Here is a 20,489-nt window from a genome sequence, read left to right as displayed (position 1 = left end):
CCATTCCTCCATGCAGACCTTCTCTAGAGCAGTGATATTTTGGACCTGTCGCTGGGCAACACGGCTTTCAACTCCCTCCAAAGGTTTTCTATGGGGTTGAGATCTGGAGACTGGCTAGGCCGCTCCAGGACCTTCATATGTTTCTTATGAAGCCACTCCTTCATTGCCCTGGCGGTGGGCTTGGGATCATTATCATGCTGAAAAATCCATCTACGTTTCATCTTCATTGCCCTTGCTGATGGAAGGAGGTTTGAAATCAAAATCTCACGATACATGGCCCCATTCATTCTTTCATGTACACGGATCAGTCATCCTCTCCTGGTCCCTTTGCAGAGAAACAGCCCCAAAGTATGATGTTACCACCCCCATGCGTCACAGTAGGTATGGTGTTCTTTGGATGCAACTTGGCATTCTGTCTCCTCCAAACACGACGAGTTTTGTTTCTACCAAACAGTTCTACTTTGGTTTCATCAGACCATATGACATTCTCCCAATACTCTTCTGGATAATCCATATGCTGTCTAGCAAACTTCAGATGGGCCTGGACATGTACTGGCTTAAGCACAGGGACAAGTCTGGCACTGCAGGATCTGAGTCCCTGTGGCGTAGTTTTTTACTGATGGTAGCTTTGTTTTGGTGATCCCAGCTCTATGCAGGTCATTCACTAGGTCCCCCCATGTGGCTCTGGGATTTTTGCCCACCCTTATTGTGATCATTTTGACCCCACGGGGTGAGATCTTGTGTGGAGCCCCAGATCGAAGGAGATTATCAGTGGTCTTGTATGTCTTCCATTTTCTTATTATTGCTCCCACAGTTGATTTCATCACACCAAGCTGCTTGCCTATTGCAGATTCAGTCTTCCCAGCCTGGTGCAGGGCTACAGTTTTGTTTCTGGTATCGTTCGACAGCTCTTTGGTCTTCACTAGTGATGAGCGAATATACTCGTTACTCGAGATTTCCTGAGCACGCTCGGGTGTCCTCCGAGTATTTTTTTTTTTAGTGCTCGGAGATTTAGTTTTTATTGCCTCAGCTGAATGATTTCATCTGTTAGCCAGCATAAGTACATGTGGGGGTTGCCTGGTTGCTAGGGAATCCCCACTTGTACTTATGCTGGCTAACAGATGTAAATCATTCAGCTGCGGCAATAAATACTAAATTTCCGAGCACTAAAAAATACTCGGAGGACCCCCGAGCGTGATCGAGAAATTTCGAGTAACGAGTATATTTGCTCATCACTAGTCTTCACCATAGTGGAGTTTGGAGTGTGACTGAGGTTGTGGACAGGTGTCTTTTATACTGATGACAAGTTCAAACAGGTGCCCTTGTAAGTGGAGAACAGAGGAGCTTCTTAACCTATGGAAGGGCTTTTTTTTTGCGGGATGAGTTGTACTTTTAACTGACACCATAGATTTTACCATGTCATGTACTAGAAAACGGGGAAAAAAATTCCAAGTGTGGTGAAATTGCTAAGAAAGTGCAATCTCACACTTGTTTTTTGTTTGTTTTGTTTTTTTGCTAGGTTCACTAAATGCTAAAACTGACCTGCCACTATGATTCTCCAGGTCATTACGAGTTCATAGACACCAAACTTGTCTAGGTTCTTTTTTATCTAAGTGGTGAAAAAAAATTCCAAACTTTGCTTAAAAAAAGCAAAATTGCCCAATTTTCCGTTACCCGTAGCATCTCCATTTTTTGTGATCTCGGGTCGGGTGAGGGCTTATTTTTTGCGGGCCGATCTGACACTTTTAATGATATCCTTTTGGTGCAAATCCATTCCTTTGATCGCCCGTTATTGCATTTTAATGCAATGTCACGGCAACAAAAAAATGTAATTCTGGTGTTTTGACTTATTTTATCGTTACATCGGGCGTTACCAGATGTGTGTATGTTTGAGATATATATATATATACATACATACATACATACATATATATATATATATATATATATATATATATATATATATATATATATATATATATATATATATATATATATATATATATATATATATACACTCACTGGCCACTTTATTAGGTACACCTGTCCAACTTCTTGTTAACACTTAATTTCTAATCAGCCAATCACATGGCGGCAACTCAGTGCATGTAGACATGGTCAAGACAATCTCCTGCAGTTCAAACCGAGCATCAGTATGGGGAAGAAAGGTGATTTGAGTGCCTTTGAACGTGGCATGGTTGTTGGTGCCAGAAGGGCTGGTCTCAGTATTTCAGAAACTGCTGATCTACTGGGATTTTCACGCACAACCATCTCTAGGGTTTACAGAGAATGGTCCGAAAAAGAAAAAAAATCCAGTGAGCGGCAGTTCTGTGGGCGGAAATGCCTTGTTGATGCCAGAGGTCAGAGGAGAATGGGCAGACTGGTTCGAGCTGATAGAAAGGCAACAGTGACTCAAATCGCCACCCGTTACAACCAAGGTAGGCCTAAGAGCATCTCTGAACGCACAGTGCGTCGAACTTTGAGGCAGATGGGCTACAGCAGCAGAAGACCACACCGGGTACCACTCCTTTCAGCTAAGAACAGGAAACTGAGGCTACAATTTGCACAAGCTCATCGAAATTGGACAGTAGAAGATTGGAAAAACGTTGCTTGGTCTGATGAGTCTCGATTTCTGCTGCGACATTCGGATGGTAGGGTCAGAATTTGGCGTAAACAACATGAAAGCATGGATCCATCCTGCCTTGTATCAACGGTTCAGGCTGGTGGTGGTGATGTGCAGCCGACAAATCTGCGGCAACTGTGTGATGCCATCATGTCAATATAGACCAAAATCTCTGAGGAATGCTTCCAGCACCTTGTTGAATCTATGCCACAAAGAATTGAGGCAGTTCTGAAGGCAAAAGGGGGTCCAACCCGTTACTAGCATGGTGTACCTAATAAAGTGGCCAGTGAGTGTGTATATATTATTATTATTATTATTATTATTTTTATTTTTTTTCACTAGAAGCTGCCACAACTCGATCGCCCCAATGTAGTAGAATTACTGCATTGCTATGAGCGCCGATCACAGGGTTGGCGCTCATAGCAATCCGGCATCAACAACCATAGAGGCCTGCAGGAGGCCTCTGGTTGTTTTGTCAACGCACCAATGACCCCCGATCACGTGACTGGGGTCACCGGTGCACGCATTTCCGGCCGGATGGCCAGAAGCGCTTGTTAAATTCCGCTGTCAGAGTTTGTCAGTGGCATTGAACTAGTTAATAGGCACGGGTGGATAGCATAAATAATATATATATATATATATATATATATATATATATATATATATATATATATATATATATATATATATATATATATATATTATATATATGTTATATATGTGTCATACCCCAACATGTTGTGTGGACTGGCTGCAGGAAGAACTCTCACATCTGTCTCGTTTAATTATATCTCTTCTATAATTAATAATATAGCTGATATACCCCACATGATCAGATTGTTCTGTCTTCTCCATGGATAGCTCTGTTGTGCCATGACTGCGTTGGTTTTCTCTCAGAATAGCGGGTTCCTCCCTTAAAACAAATATATATTGATTTATGGTAATTGGGACGGGAACCTATGGTAGTGATGACTATTCGTACTGCAGAATGTCAGCTTTATAACACTGAAAGCAACTCCAGCATGCTGTTCAGTAAGCACTCAGCCGTCTCTGGTCCCATTGGGACTCTGTTTTAGTATCACTATATTAGACATATAGCCACACACTCTTGGGTCAATTCTAAAAAGCCATTTAACCTATCAGAATGTTGAGTGATATGTCACTTTCCACAAGGAGAGACATTACTCCCTAAGACTCCCATCAGAGGCCTCTCATCCATTCAAATCAACCCCCTGCTTTGCATTGATGAGGGGCGAATGCCCGCGAAACACTTATCTGCAAATAGCATAAAAGCCAAACCAGGCACTGTTAAGGGTACGTTCCCATGGTCCGTAATCGGCAGCGCTTTGGACGCAGCACTTATTTGTGGTGTACAAAGCGCTGCCGACTTTTGAACGCAGGCGATTCCGCTTGTGTTCATTGAACCGTGTGGAATCACTGCGTCCTTATATACATTGTACGGGTGAGATTTATCTAATGGAGACTAAGTAAGAGAAATGCTCACTTGCCATGAACTCCAGCCACTGGTCATGTGACATGGGTGCTGATGGGCGGGATCAGTGATGCGCTTTCTGCGTGATCACATTAAAAGCCGCTGTCAGAGATTGACAGCAGCATTTAACGACTTAACAGCCGTGGGTGGATTGCGATTCCACACGCGGCTGTTAGGGTATGTCCACACATTCAGTGTTAAGCAGCGCTTTGGATGCAGCACATGTACGCTGCTTCCAAAGCGCTGCCGGCTTTTGAACACAAGTGATTCTGCAAGTGTTCATTGAACTGTGCAGAATCCCCGCACCCAATACATTGTATGGGTAACATTTTATCTTTATCTCCGCAAGATAAATAGACAATCTGCGGTATGGAAAGACTCGCCGCATGTGCGTCTCTGGAGGTAAGCACGGACGCCGGTGCACGCATAGTGGAGATGGGATTTGGACGTTGCGGATGTATGCAGCTTCCAACCCGCAGCGTTTACTGACTATGGGAACATACCCTTAGAGGCAAGTGTCAGCTGTTCAAATTAGCTGACATGTGCCTGGAAAGATGTGGGCTCAGTGCCGGAGCCCACATCAAAGGGAGAGACATGACACACGCAGTACACGTACGATGCATGTCGTGAAAGGGTTAAAATTGTATTGGTAGTGTCTATGGTTTCTTTCACACTAGCGTCGGGCTCGGCCCGTCGCAGAGCGTCGGGCCGAGGTTACCGACGCTAGCAGTGAATGCGCCGCACAACGGTGGCAGCGGATGCATTTTTCCAGCGCATCCGCTGCCCCATTGTGAGGTGCGGGGAGGTGGGGGCGGAGTTCCGGCCGCGCATGCGCGGTCGGAAAAAGCGGACTGTCGGCAGCAAAAAGCATGTAACGTTTTTTGCTCCTGGCGGACCGCCACAACACAGCGCAACCGTCTCACGACGGTTGCAACGTGTGTCAAAGCGTCGCTAATGTTAGTCTATGGGGCAAAAACGCATCCTGCAGACAACTTTGCGCATTGCGACGTATTGAAAAAAACGCCAGTGTGAAAGTAGCCTATATTAGAAATTGTACTGTTTTATGAATGTTGGATAGGCTCTTGCATTTACATAAATGGCCCCTAATTTGACTCTATTGTATTTTGGTATACAGATGAGCTCTTATTCGACACTGGCTGCAAAACAAACCCAAATCATTCACCTCCTCCAGCTAAGGTTAAGTTCTCACATTGAGCTTTTGGTGATGTTTTGATGTTGCCAGTTTTATGCACCGTTTCTGAATTTATTAAATGCAATAGGTTACTTGTAGTGATGAGTGAACGTGCCCAGATAACGTGTTAGCTGAGTATCTTGGGTGTGCGCAAATATGTTCGAGTCCCCGCGGCTACATGATTTGCGGCTGTTAAACAGACATGCAAGGATTGCCAGTTTGTTAGGCAACCCCCGCCTGTGTTGCGGCTGTCGAACACCTGCAAAACATGCAGCCGCAGGGACTAGAACATATTATTTGCACACACCCAAGATACTCGGGTAACATCCGAGCTTGTTCGGTTAAGACGTTATCCAAGCATGTTCGCTCATCACTAGTTACTTACATTTTTTCGAAAATACGCGGCATAAAAACCCACCAAAACTAATTGTGGGAACATAGCCTTACTTAGCTGTTGGTACACGGTGTTTGGGCTGCAATACAATGTTTGGTTTTCATGACATTATAGCCAGACATCTACACTCTGGTCTCATGTATCCAAATGACTTTGTTCCACAAGCGTTGTAGTTTTAGATGCAATTTTGCAAACTAGTGGAGCTGCCATGATCTTTTGAGAAAGAAGCTTTCTCCTGGCAACCTTTCCAAACATTCTATTTTTTTTCTAATTGTACAGTCATGGACTTGAACATCTAACATGCAAACTGAGGCCTTTAGAGTCTGAGCTGTAGTTCTTGTTTTTTTTTTTTTTCTTTTTTAATTTCTCCGAGCATTGCATGGTCTGGCCATTGGGTGAATTTGCTGGGACATCCACTTTTGGGAAGAATGGTAACTGTCTTGAATGTTCTCCACTTGTAAATAATCTTTCTCACTTTAGAATGATGCACTCAATTGGTTGGAAATGACCTTCTAACCCTTTGCAGATTTATGGGTGGCAGTAATTGCTTCTCTAGCATTGTTGCTGACGTCTTTCCTCCTTAGCATTGTGTTAACAAAGGCAATAATGCTCCAGATCAGCAAACTGCCGAACTTCTACTTTTATAGCGGTGCCTACACTTGCGTACTTGCTGATAAATGATTAATCATAGGCATTTGATTAGCAGCACATTGGTGCTTCTTATACTCATCATTCCTATGGAAGCTTTAAGGGTGTACTTAATTTTTCACATATTGCTACTGCGTTTTGACCTAGTTTTTGTTAAATGTGCCTGTGTAATCTGTCAGGTGTTTGTTCGCCTGAGGTTGTATTTCCCTAAACTTAAGTCCTGATACTTCTAGAATTTGAAGAAAGGGTTTGCTTGTTTTTTTTCATAAGTGTAACTAAAAATAGGACATTTTTTAATGTATTTTTTCTATATGTGACTAATGTTTCAGAGCAATGTATTGTCATCCTAAGATTGATGTGAACAGTAGTTCTTGCTGATTCTGGCACAGCACATCCTTAACATAAGCTTTCTGGAAGCCGTAGACTCTTCTGTATTAAAAATTTAGCAGAACAGCATCACCATCCACGTAATAGGAAATGCACTGAGAATTACAGGAACAGTCTACAACTTTCATTAAAACCTACTGTTGCGCATTAGCAGAGCCGCACAGCTGAGGTCTGAGCTGTTAAAATGTATCCTCAGGCTTAGCACTAACACAATTCGCAGGCTCTTTCTGTACTGAATAGTCAAGACCTAAATGATAAAATCTGGTAATTTCCTGGTTGGTTTACAAAAATGAGATAAGTTTACATAAACAGTCTAGACTCTAGTATATATTAATAAAACTAAGCAGGAAAAAAAGAAGCATTTTTCCTTCAGGATGACTCCTCGATCAACGTGTGGTCAACAAACTTCTAAGTAGTAGTATCAATTTAAATAGAATGTGTCAACCTTCTTTCCTATAAGTGATAGACCAGTTAGTATTTAGGTCCTTTAACCTTTGGTGATGTCTGCAGTACATGTTAGGCAGCCATGCCCCAATGCTATGTAGAGCTCTGCGGCTGAGCCCACCCATGCGTGGGCGGCAATGGCAGCACAGGGTCTTCTAGAGACCCCTGTGTTTGCCATGTTAAAGCTTTGAAGAAGCCCAGTCTGTGGCTGCATTGCATAGGAAATTAGTAAGTGCACATTACTGTTGTATTGCCAAGCATTGTATTAGGTGATCAAATGATTGCAGGTTTAAGTAACCAGAGGGGAGTATAAATTAAATTGTATAAAAAAATATATGTGTGAATTTATGTATGTATGTATGTGTGTGTGTGTGTATGTGTATATATATATATATATATATATATATATATATATATATATATATATATATATATATATATATATATATATATATATATGTATATGTGTGTATGTATGTATATATTAATATATTATAATGTACCGTATATACTCGAAAAAAAATGGGCTGAAAGTGCCCCTCTCGGCTGTCATGGAAGGCAGGGGGAGTGGTGTCGTCGGGTGAGGGGGAGCGACAACAGTCACATACTCACCTGCTCCTGACACGGTCCCTGCATGTCCCATGGTCTCCAGCGCCGACACCTTCTTCCTCTGTTCAGCGGTCACGCGGTACCGCTCATTAAAGTAATGAATATGGACTCCACTCCCATAGGGGTGGAGCCGCATATTCATTACTGTAATGAGCGGTACCAGTGACTGCTCAATACAGGAAGATGCTGCGGGCGCCGGAGACTATCTGTCCGGGAGAAGCTGCCAGGGAAAGCACCAGGAGCAGGTGAGTATTAAATATTCACCTGTCCCTCTTTCCAGCGTCGTCGCTGCTCCGTCCTCTGCAGTGACTGTTCAGGTCAGAGGGCGCGATGATGTATTAGGGTGCGCTCCGCCCTCTGCCTGAACAGTCAGTGCAGAGAGATGGGACGCTGAGGAGCAGCGGGCAGCGACGAGAGGGGAGTATGTCTTTTTTTATTTATTGCAGCAGCATTATATGTGGCACATTGTTATATGGAGCGTCTATGGGGCAATTCTTATGGGGCCATAATGAACAGTATGGAGCATTATACACTCACTGGCCACTTTATTAGGTACACCTGTCCAACTTCTTGTTAACACTTAATTTCTAATCAGCCAATCACATGGCGACAACTCAGTGCATTTAGGCATGTAGACATGGTCAAGACAATCTCCTGCAGTTCAAAACGAGCATCAGTATGGGGAAGAAAGGTGATTTGAGTGCCTTTGAACGTGGCATGGTTGTTGGTGCCAGAAGGGCTGGTCTGAGTATTTCAGAAACTGCTGATCTACTGGGATTTTCACGCACAACCATCTCTAGGGTTTACAGAGAATGGTCCGAAAAAGAAAAAAAATTCAGTGAGCGGCAGTTCTGTGGGCGGAAATGCCTTGTTGAGGTCAGAGGAGAATGGGCAGACTGGTTCGAGCTGATAGAAAGGCAACAGTGACTCAAATCGCCACCCGTTACAACCAAGGTAGGCCTAAGAGCATCTCTGAACGCACAGTGCGTCGAACTTTGAGGCAGATGGGCTACAGCAGCAGAAGACCACACCGGGTACCACTCCTTTCAGCTAAGAACAGGAAACTGAGGCTACAATTTGTACAAGCTCATCGAAATTGGACAGTAGAAGATTGGAAAAACGTTGCTTGGTCTGATGAGTCTCGATTTCTGCTGCGACATTCGGATGGTAGGGTCAGAATTTGGCGTAAACAACATGAAAGCATGGATCCATCCTGCCTTGTATGGAGCATCTTTGGGATGTGCAGCCGACAAATCTGCGGCAACTGTGTGATGCCATCATGTCAATATGGACCAAAATCTCTGAGGAATGCTTCCAGCACCTTGTTGAATCTATGCCACGAAGAATTGAGGCAGTTCTGAAGGTAAAAGGGGGTCCAACCCGTTACTAGCATGGTGTACCTAATAAAGTGGCCGGTGAGTGTATGTGGCACATTTGTATATGGAGCATTATATGGGGAGTATTTTAATATGGAGCATCTTATGGGGCCATAATGAACAGTATGGAGCATTATATGGGGCTCCTGATTCAATATGGATATTCAAAAACACTTAATCTACTGATGTCTCAATTAATTTTACTTTTATTGTTATGTATTTTTATTTTTGAAATTTACCAGTAGCTGCTGCATTTTCCACCCTAGGCTTATACTCGAGTCATTAAGTTTTCCCAGTTTTTTTTGGCAAAATTAGGGGGGTCTGCTTATACTCGTGTATATACGGTATATGTCTATATCATGTATATATTTTAATTTATATGCATATATTATAATGTGTATGTATATAGAAAATATTTTTAGAATGTGTTTAAAAACCCCATATATTTATGTACGTATATGTGTGTGTGTATATATATATATATATATATATATATATATATATATATATATATATATATATATATATATATATATATATATATATATATATATATATATACACACACACACACACACACACACACACACACACACACACACACACACACACACACACACACACACACACACACACACACACACACACACACACACACACTACAGACCAAAAGTTTGGACACCCCTTCTCATTGAAAGATTTTTCTGTATTTTCATGACTTTGAAAATTGTACATTCACACTGAAGGCAACAAAACTATGAATTAAGGCTAGTTTCACATTTGCGGTTAAGTCCGCAGCGTATCGTCCGCAAACGTATGATAACGCAGCGTTTTTTTATCCGCATCAGCTTACACATGATGGTACAAAAAACGCAGTGTTTGTATGCATTTTTACATGTGTTTGCGCTTTTTATGCGCATGCGTTTGATATTTCCAGGAGGGTGTGTCTTTAATGGGCATGTCTAAATCCGTTCCTGGACATGTGCAGTCCAAAGTACGCAAGCGCATCAAACGCATGCGTACGCAAAGACATGTGTACACATGCGTTCCCATAGACAGTAATGCATTTTTTGCCGCATTTTTTGCGCTAACAACCTCATACGTTTCTAGGCAGCAAATTGACGCCTCTAAAATTACTACATGTAGCGTTTACCGCGCCAAGCCACAGACTACAAGCGACGCATGCGTCGTCAAAAGCGGCAAAACGCAACCAATCGCAGACACCTGCGTCCCTAATGTTAAAGATAGGAATACACAACGCATGTGGAAAATTGCGGCACAAACGCTGCGGACACAACCGCAAATGTGAAATCGGCCTTACACATGTGGAATTATATACTTAACAAAAAAGTGTGAAACAACTGAAAATATGTCTTATATTCTAGGTTCTTCAAAGTAGCCACCTTTTGCTTTGATGACTGCTTTGCACACTCTTGGCATTCTCTTGATGAGCTTCAAAAAGCAGTCACTGGGAATGGTCTTTCAGCAATCTTGAAGGAGTTCCCAGAGATGCTTAGCCCTTGTTGGCCCTTTTGCCTTCACTCTGCGGTCCAGCTCACCCCAAACCATCTCAATTGGGTTCAGGTCTGGTGACTGTGGAGGCCAGGTCATCTGGCTTTGCACCCCATCACTCTCCTTCTTGATCAAATAGCCCTTACACAGCCTGGAGGTGTGTTTGGGGTCATTGTCCTGTTGAAAAGTAAATGATGGTCCAACTAAACGCAAACCGGATGGAATAGCATTCTGCTGCAAGATGCTGTGGTAGCCATGCTGGTTCAGTATGCCTTCAATTTTTAATAAATCCGCAACAGTGTCACCAGCAAAACACCATCACACCTCCTCCTCCTCCTCCATGCTTCACGGTGGGAACCAGGCATGTAGAGTCCATCCGTTCACCTTTTCTGTGTTGTACAAAGACACTGTGGTTGGAACCAAAGATCTCAAATTTGGACTCATCAGACCAAAGCACAGATTTCCACTGGTCTAATTTCCATTCCTTGTGGTCTTTAGCCCAAACAAGTCTCTTCTGCTTGTTGCCTGTCCTTAGCAGTGGTTTCCTAGCAGCTGTTTTACCATGAAGGCCTGCTGCACAAAGTCTCCTCTTAACAATTGTTGTAGAGATGTGTCTGCTGCTAGAACTCTGTGTGGCATTGACCTGGTCTCTTATCTGAGCTGCTGTTAACCTGCGATTTCTGAGGCTGGTGACTCAGATAAACTTAGCCTCAGAAGCAGAGGTGACTCTTGGTCTTCCTTTCCTGGGGTGGTCCTCAGGTGAGCCAGTTTCTTTGTTTCGCTTGATGGTTTTTGCCACTGCACTTGGGGACACTTTCAAAGTTTTCCCAATTTTTCGGACTGACTGGCCTTCATTTCTTAAAGTAATGATGGCCACTCGTTTTTCTTTACTTAGCTGCTTTTTTCTTGCCATAATACAAATTCTAACAGTCTATTAAGTAGGACTATCAGCTGTGTATCCACCAGACTTCTGCACAACACAACTGATGGTCCCAACCCCATTTATATGGCAAGAAATCCCACTTATTAAACCTGACAGGGCACACCTGTGAAGTGAAAACCATTCCCGGTGACTACCTCTTGAAGCTCATCAAGGAATGCCAAGAGTGTGCAAAGCAGTCATCAAAGCAAAAGGTGGCTACTTTGAAGAATCTAGAATCTACTATATAATTGTCTAAGGGTCACTTCCGTCTTTCTGTCTGTCCTTCTGTCTTTCTTTCTTTCTGTCTGTCACGGATATTCATTGGTCGCGGCCTCTTTCTGTCATGGAAATCCAAGTCGCTGATTGGTCGTGGCAAAACGCCCACGACCATTGCCACGACCAGTCAGAGACGGGCACAGTCCGGCGGCAAAATGGCCGCTCCTTCCTCCCCGCAGTCAGTGCCTGCTCCATAATCCCCTCCAGTCAGCCCTCACACAGGGTTAATGGCAGCGGTAACAGACCGCGTTATGCCGCGGTGTAACGCACTCCGTTAACGCAGCTATTAACCCTGTGTGACCAACTTTTTACTATTGATGCTGCGTATGCCAAGGATGCTATGCGAGAAGGACCTGCCATGACGTCACGGTCACGGTTACGTCATCACAGGTCCTGCGCTCATACCAACCCTGGGACCGGAAGCTGCTGCGTGCACCGCACCCAGGCGCCAGGACTTCAACAGGCCTTCGGAAGGTGAGTATATGTTTATTTTTTATTTTAAGTCTTTTTTAACCACGCATATATAGTGCCCACGTTGCTATATACTACGTGGGCCTACGTAGCTGTGCAATACTCTATGTGACTGTGTTATATACTACGTGCCTGTGCAATATACTACGTGGCTCTGTGATATATACTCCGTGGGCTGTGCAATTTACTCTGTGGCTGTGCAATATACTGCATGGGCTGTGCTACATACTACGTGGCTGTGCTACATACTACGTCACTGGGCAATATACTACGTGGACATGCATATTCTAGAATACCCGATGCGTTAGAATCGGGCCACCATCTAGTATAAGACATAATTTCAGTTGTTTCTCACTATTTTGATAAGTATATAATTCCACATGTGTTAATTCATAGTTTTGATGCCTTCAGTGTGACTGTACAATTTTCATAGTCATAAAAATACAGAAAAATCTTTGAATGAGAAGGTGTGTCCAAACTTTTGGTATATATCATATGTGGTATTTCCACTTGCATAATTTCCAAGACTAAATAAAATATCAAAATATTTATCCCACAAGGTAGACTCCAAGACCAATAAGACTCAGCTCTTGAAGTGCCCCATCCAAATGGAATAAAGTAATCAAAATGTTGTCTTTCTCCCAAAATAGCAATCAAAACTACAGCTTGACGTTTGAAAAACAAGCTGTCATACAGGTACATAGAATAAAAGACTTCCAAAAAGATGTGCCTGGTACTGCCGGCCTTAGCTGGTGGGCTGTGACAAATGCTTTGGATATCTTGACACTGAGTTTTTCCCTTTGCTTGCTAATTACAAAAGTAAGCAGATTTCTTGATGGTTGTAAGTAGCAATGTCCTACCCATTTGTTGCCGTAGAGCCTTTGCAGCTCTTTTACATAGCCAGCTATCCTTGTGCGCATTGCGTAGACCTGACAGTGAATCCTTAATTTCTTTGGTTTGCAGGTGTCAAGAGCTTCTTCAATGCATTTTTGCGAACCGAGAAGAAATACGGGCAGAGTACTGCAACTTGGAAATGCGTCTGAAGCAAACGGAGCTAAAGGCCATTTACCAGAGGCAGTACCATGAGCAGATTCAAATGATGTGTTCCCAAGAGCAGACATTAAGGGTGAGTCCTTCAGACATGAGTGTCATGAAGAACCGTGCAGCTTCTTAACCTGCCAAGTTATGCAGCCTTTGTGTGATTAATAATGTCAGGAGGCTTAAACCTTATTTTTATGCCATATGGTTTTAGCTTGTCGTGTCTCCTCTCCTGCGCAGTGATGATGGTGTAGAGGAAATATATTTACTGAAAAGATAATACGGTCTATGGATGTGTAGCGAGGCTTTCAATGAAAATGACTGTTTGCTTTCAATGGACATATGGTTGGCATCTCTGAACTGCCTTCATTCTTGAAAGTTTAGCTACAGAACTCAGAATTGGTGAGAGGACCATATGTCGGTGTATTTGATTTATTTTTTTTTTTTTCTTGTGAGCATGTTCACAATTTCAAGCACATATTAAAATGAAAGCTTGAATTTGTAGTACGTAAAGTAGCAATCTGCCACCTGACAATATGAGGCTGGAGTTTATTTTTACCTGAACTTAGCTTGGCAGCTGTTTCCGGTTAATGTGTTTTATAATCTGCTCCTGGACCTGAGATGATGTCAAAGTAACTATAGAGACGGCAGCTCCGTGACGGACACCCAAGCGATATGCCAAATGGAAATCCCAAGACATAGGTTAGATGATGATCTTATTTGTTGCCAGGAATTCAGTCTAATCCCCTTATTTGCTACTTTCCATACAAAAACCGGGTGCATGGTGTGGAGAGAAGCCTCATTAGACCCATCATGGATGCATGGGTTCGTATGAACCTGTCGTTAGATTCATACCGCCTGAACCACACCATTGCATCCAGAGATCTTTCTCAGAAATGTTGCGGCCATTCAGATAAAGCATAGTTTTGAAAAGCCGGCCAGAAACTATAGGGAGAGTCGGGACTTGTCTGTTGTGGTCTCCGGCTTCTCCCCACAGCGATAAAGTGGTTTCACCGATCTCGCCCAAGTATGTATAGATCTACACATGTACATACATGGAACAGATCCGTCCATCAACAGGAGCAGAGCAGGGAAAATCCGGAGGCCACACCGGCCTACTCTAGTCTCTCACTATAGTCCCTGGTCGTCTTTTCTCTGAATCGCTGCAGAGTAAACCTACCTGACAAAAGTCACGCAGTCAGGAGCTGGCACATTCAGGTGAACCTAATGACAGATTTACCTAACAGTTTTCTGGAATCTAAATGAGAATGTTTTATCACCATACTGTTTTTGTGGCCAAACTTTTGTTCTCCTTCATAATGTAGCATGGTAATCTGCACTGAGGTCAAGAATGGCAGTAAAAATTGTATTATCTCATCATATGTTAGTGTAGGCAATTTGGAAATCTGTATCACAAAATTTGAACACCAGACACTGCAAAGATATTAACCACAAATCAGACATAAGACGTCAGATGTGAATTTATGGAGCGGGCTGAGGAACTGAGCCTGCAGCATACCCAGTAAATCGGTACCAGCTCTGTTCTACCACTGACATTTGTCAGTAAGTGAAGCCATATAAACAGCCTCCTAGTTACTGCTGTTTAACCATTTAGATGTCTGTTAATCACTTACGACTTAGTTAAAATGAATTAGTTGCCACAAGCTACATGCACTGAATGGAGAGCTATGGAACACCCCCCTCTCCCATATCTCAAGACTCCTATTGAAGGCTCCTGTCACTGCCATTTTAGTCCTGTAGGAAAAAGTCCGTTTTACCATACAGGGATTATTGGAGATTTAATGGGTATCCTGCACTACATGTATAAATCCAATTAATGAGTTAAATAAAACATATGTAGTAACACCGATCTGTGGTTCTCCTGAAGAAGTTGGATTACTTCGTAACGTGTAGAGATTAAAACCGCACTGTGGCTACATATGTTTTATGTAACGCATTGATTGGATATATACCAGCATTTAGGATACCCTATAAAATCTCCAACCATCCATATTATCACTATGAATCATCCAGCCTGTGGGACCCAAAGGTTGCTGCTGGGATTTGGTTTTATGCCTTTTCAGTGTTATCTTACCCAAGTAAATCAGGTGAGCATAACCGCTTTTCTAATACTGATTTTGCTCTCAATTTTACCATATACTGCAATACCAGAGTACTGTACTACTGTAGTAAGGCAGTAAATACAAGTTGTTTAATATTTTTTAAAAATATTTTTTTACTATGTGTCTTATTTTTACAATTAAGAAAATAAACATTTGGTATGGTCATGTCCATAAATGTTTTTATCAAAATCTATAATTATTTAAACTGTACATTAACCTCCATGCTATGAAAGCTTCATATAGCTCCAAATTGTATAAATCATCTTGCTATGCAAAAACCAGCTCAGGCTACGTTCACATTTGCGTTGTGCGCCGCAGCGTCGGCGACGCAACGCACAACGCAAACAAAACGCATGCTAAAACGCTGCGTTTTGCGACGCATGCGTCCTTTTTGGCCGAAAGTTGGACGCAAAAAAAATGCAACTTGTTGCATTCTCTGCGCCCAACGCTTGCGGCCATGCGTCGCAAAACGCAGCACAACACATGTCCATGCGCCCCCATGTTAAATATAGGGGCGCATGACGCATGCGGCGGCGCCCGACGCTGCGGCGCCGAACGCTAATGTGAACGTAGACTTAATTGTAGGTCCACCGCCAGAAATGTAAAAAACTTTCAGATCTCAGTAGATGATGACACACGTGCATAGGTGTGTGTGTGTGTGTGTGTGTGTGTATATGTACAGTATAAATATATAACACACACACACACACACACACACACACACACGTGTGTATAGGTCTTTTAGTCAAATGTTACTATGGTTACTGAAGTGCAACTTAGCATTTCATAAGATTTTTGGCTCAATAATTAGTGTTCACCTTAATTTTTCCAGACTTCTGCCCTTCGCCCTGGCCGACCATTCTTGTCTAATTAGTGATTGGAGTTTATCCCAATTTTTGTTGTTTTTTTGTACACCTGTCTTTTAAGAAGTTACCACAGATTCTCAATGAGATTGAGGTCTGATTAAACAAATAATCTAAAAAACACAAAGGGCAAACTGTGTGACAGCCAAAATGTGTGTCAGTCTCAAAACTTATAGCCGCAAATAATAATAATAGTTTGGTTTGTCTGTATTTGTACTGCCATAAAGAATCCTATTACCTTATTTTTTGGAATATAAGATGCACTTTTTTCCCAAAAATTTTTTGGGGATAATGGGGGTGCATCAGAATATACTGACAAGTATTGAGGCGGTAGCAGGAGTCTGACCACGCTGCAGAGCGATGAGCACACTCCCTTCCCAGGCTGGTTCGGCGGCTGTGCTCTGTGGTGGTCGGGGCTCCATTGGTATTTTGTGAAAACCTGGAACCCCCAGCACATTCATTACTGTAATGTGGTGCCCTTCGGGAAAAAGGCTGCTGGGGCGGCACATGCTCAAATTGAGATGTCTGCAACAAGTTCTCATCCCGAGATCTCGGGAGACGAGATCTCAGTTTAAGCATGCGCCGCCCCCGGCGGCCATTTTCTCGGAGGCCACCGTATTGCAGTAATGGATGTGCTGGGGGCTCTGGGCTTTCACAAAATGCCGGCGGCGCCCCCTGCACCACAGAGCACAGCTGCCGCACCAGCCTCGGATGTGATTTCAGGGAGGCCACCGCGTCGCATCAGTGGTTGTGCGAGGGCTCCGGGCTTTCAGAAAATGTTGGCTGAGCCCAGCACCACGAGCACCGCCGAACATGCTGCACCAGTCTGGGATGGGAGTTATACCTGGACCACCGAACACCCCCTGTGACCACGCTCCACCAGCACTGCCGATCCCCTCTGGTAAGCTGAATTCGAACTGTAAGATGGACCCCCATTTCACACATTAATTTTTTTCCCCTTTCTCCTTCTGAAAGTTTGGGGTGCATATTATAGTCCCAAAAATGTGGTGCTAGATCATATTCCACACATTGAATACTTGAAAACAAAACAAAACATAGCTCTTCCATTTTTTTTTTATCATTTCATACCAATTGTATTCAGTTTTCTGTGCATTGTATGGCAAAACAAATGTTGTCATTCAAAACTTCAACCCGCCTCACAAAAAGATCAAACCCGCTTACTGCTAAATTGACTGAAAAATCACTCTGGGGGCGGAGATGGAGGATATATTAAAAAAAATATAGACAAAAATATTATGGAAAAGTATCCAGCCAATAAGGTTTTAAAAATGGTACCCAAGGGACAGTCACGTTGGCGAACATACTAATTATTCACGTGATTTCCAAGCTACAGAAATGGTTGTTGGCGCTCCTTTCAGAACTGTTCAGACACTAGTGCATAGGAAGCCTGAAATATGGATATCGAATAACTTTGTGAAATGGGGTCTGGCTTAGATCTTCTGGTAGCAGTATTGTCTGGAAACTCGCTGTCATTCATCTCGTAGGCAACTATGAAGCGGGATCATAGACTTGAGACTTTGAAGACCAAACAAGGCATTATACAGAAGAGAAGACAAGAGGAGATAAAACGATTTGAGGAGAACACGAATTGGCTGCATCGCCTGGAAAATGAAATGAAATTGCTCGGCCCAGACAAACAGATTCCAGTGGTAATGCTTATGTCTTAGCTGATTGATCAAACGTTATTAGCTTTAATTTTAGTGCACCTAATCTGTATCATTTTTACAGTACATACACGTCGTCGGTTCCATGGGCATGTCTCATGAATGGTGACAGCAGCCTTGTAATCCGGTTACATAGTTGCACCTGGTGGACATGTCTTTTTTCAAGCTTACTGATATGGGTGAGAAAGGACAGAGGGACAGGCGTAGGTACATCCATACTACGTGATCCTATCTGCCCTAAACTGCAAGTTTTTCCCTCTTGTTCTCAACTATAGATAAACACCCAGAATTTATAATTTTATACATCTGACATGAGTATCTTAAGTATTTTCTTTAAAAGTAAAATCTATGCTGATTAACATTGCATGTGATCTACAAGTGACTCTACTACTTTTACCCCTACAACATATAGTGCCTTCAGATTATTAGCATCCAGATTTATAACTTTATATTAATCCATATTGAAACTAATCTGCCACCTCGATGATCACACTGCCCAAATCCGCCTGTAACTTACGAACATCCTCCATAGACTGCACTATACTACATAGCTTGGTGCCATCTACAAAAATGTAAACCACATTATTAATTATGTCTTCTATATAATTTAAATATTTAAAATAATAGTGTTCTCAGCCCTGAGCCTTGGGGTACATCACTTACAACCAGGGGCCATTCAGAGTAGTAGTCATACAACACAACTCTCTGCGTGCAATCACTTCTCCACATTCCAGTATAGGCTGACCAAGCTTCAACCTACTTAACCCTTTATTTTCTGCCTTGTTTTCCTCCATCACCCTTTAGTTTATGTGTAGAATTATCTTTTATTATTATAGCGCCATTTATTCCATAGCGCTTTTCATGTGAAAAGGGGCATACATAATAGAAAAAAAAAACAACAATACAAGTTACGACTGGTATAAGAGGAGAGGGGACCCTGCCCGTGAGGGCTCAGACTACAAGGTATACTTGATACTATAGGAGAGGGTAGAGCTGGTCGTGCAGCAGTATGGTGGAACGAGGGTTACTGCAGGTTGTACGCTTGTCGGAAGAGCTAGGTATACCTTCAGGTTCTTTTTGAAGGTTTCCATGGTAGGCAAGAGTCTGATATGTTGGGGTAGTGCGGTCCAGAGTAGGAGGAATGCACAGGAGAAATCTTGCATGAGATTGATTGAAGAGGGGAGTAGAGAAGGAGATCTTGTGAGGATCGGTGGTTGCATGCTGGTAACTACCAGGAGACGAGGTCACAAATGTATAGAGAGGTTGTGGATGGCTTTGTATGCCATTGCTAGGGATTCGAACTGTAATCTCTGGGCAATGGGGAGCCAGTAAAGGGATTGGCAGAGAGGAGAGAAGGGGAATAGTGGGGTGACAGGTGGATTAGTTGGGTTTCAGAGTTTAGGATTGATTGGACTGGTGCGAGAGTGTTAGAAGGGAAGCCACAGAGCAGGAGGTTGCAGTAGTCAAGGCGGTAGATGATGAGGACATACACTAGTGTTTTTGCAGTAGTCAAGGCGGTAGATGATGAGGACATACACTAGTGTTTTTGCAGATTCTTGATTAATGAATGCACGGATCCAGGAGATATTTTTCAGTTGGAGTAGGCTGGAAGTGGAAAGGGCTTGGATATGTGGTTCGAAGGAGGGATCAGAGTCAAGGGTTACCACGAGGCAGCGAAGTTGCGGGACTGGGGAGAGTGAGCAGCCATTGACTTTGATGGATAGGTCTGTTGGACGGGGTGGGGGGGTTCAGTGAGATGGGGAAAAAGATGAGGAATGCTGTTTTGTCTATGTTAAGTTTTAGAAATTGGGCAGAGCAAATACATATTGTACAAAAGTACAGTCAGCCCATTGCTTTAGAAATTCTTCTGCCTTGCACCAATACTTAAAGGGAATCTATAAGTAGGATTCAGTTCTCCTAAGCAGTCTATATGGGCATGTAGGTCTATAGAAGCGGAACAAAATGATACGTTGATGTTTGCGATCAAATGTCTTTTTTCGAGAAATCCACATTTTTCTGAATATGTAAATGAGCCCTTAAGTTCTGTGGGTTGGACAATGATCTGCATGAGAATCTGCCTACAGGGCTTATTCTAAATAAAAGGTATTACCAGTTTGAGACATGCAATGACTGACAGTCTGCTTTCCTTATCTACATTTCTCACATTTGTAACAGTCCATTCAATTAAAATAACCTTTGAAGGATGATTCTCAGGGAAATCAGTGTCCGGCCCATAGATCTTAACAGCTCCATTAAGATAAGTGTGGATTTTTCTGGGATAAGACATTGGTTTGCAGATATGAAAGTATCATTTTATTCAGCTTCCTATGTCCTACATGCCCATATAGACTGCTTAGGAGGGTCTGCCTTACTGACAGATGCCCATTAAGCCATGCATTTAAGTCCCTAGGTTCCCACTGTCTCTCCTGCATTG

The 20,489-nt window shown here is 42.8% G+C and overlaps 1 protein-coding gene across 2 annotated transcripts in view; it reads left to right on the top strand.

Moving 5' to 3' along the window:
* KIF18A (kinesin family member 18A) overlaps positions 1–20,489 on the top strand; it is a 174,212-nt gene that overhangs the window by 105,462 nt on the left and 48,261 nt on the right. For both annotated transcript variants that reach the window (XM_077288046.1, XM_077288047.1), the window contains 2 exons: positions 13,310–13,472; positions 17,876–18,040. In XM_077288046.1, coding sequence (XP_077144161.1) covers positions 13,310–13,472; positions 17,876–18,040 — 328 coding nt within the window. The remainder of the gene's footprint in view (positions 1–13,309; positions 13,473–17,875; positions 18,041–20,489) is intronic.

The sequence above is a fragment of the Ranitomeya variabilis genome, chromosome 2 (assembly GCF_051348905.1).
Source record: "Ranitomeya variabilis isolate aRanVar5 chromosome 2, aRanVar5.hap1, whole genome shotgun sequence".
NCBI lineage: Eukaryota > Metazoa > Chordata > Amphibia > Anura > Dendrobatidae > Ranitomeya > Ranitomeya variabilis.
Note: the sequence above shows the minus strand (reverse complement) of the source record. Positions and strands in the feature narration are given on the sequence as shown.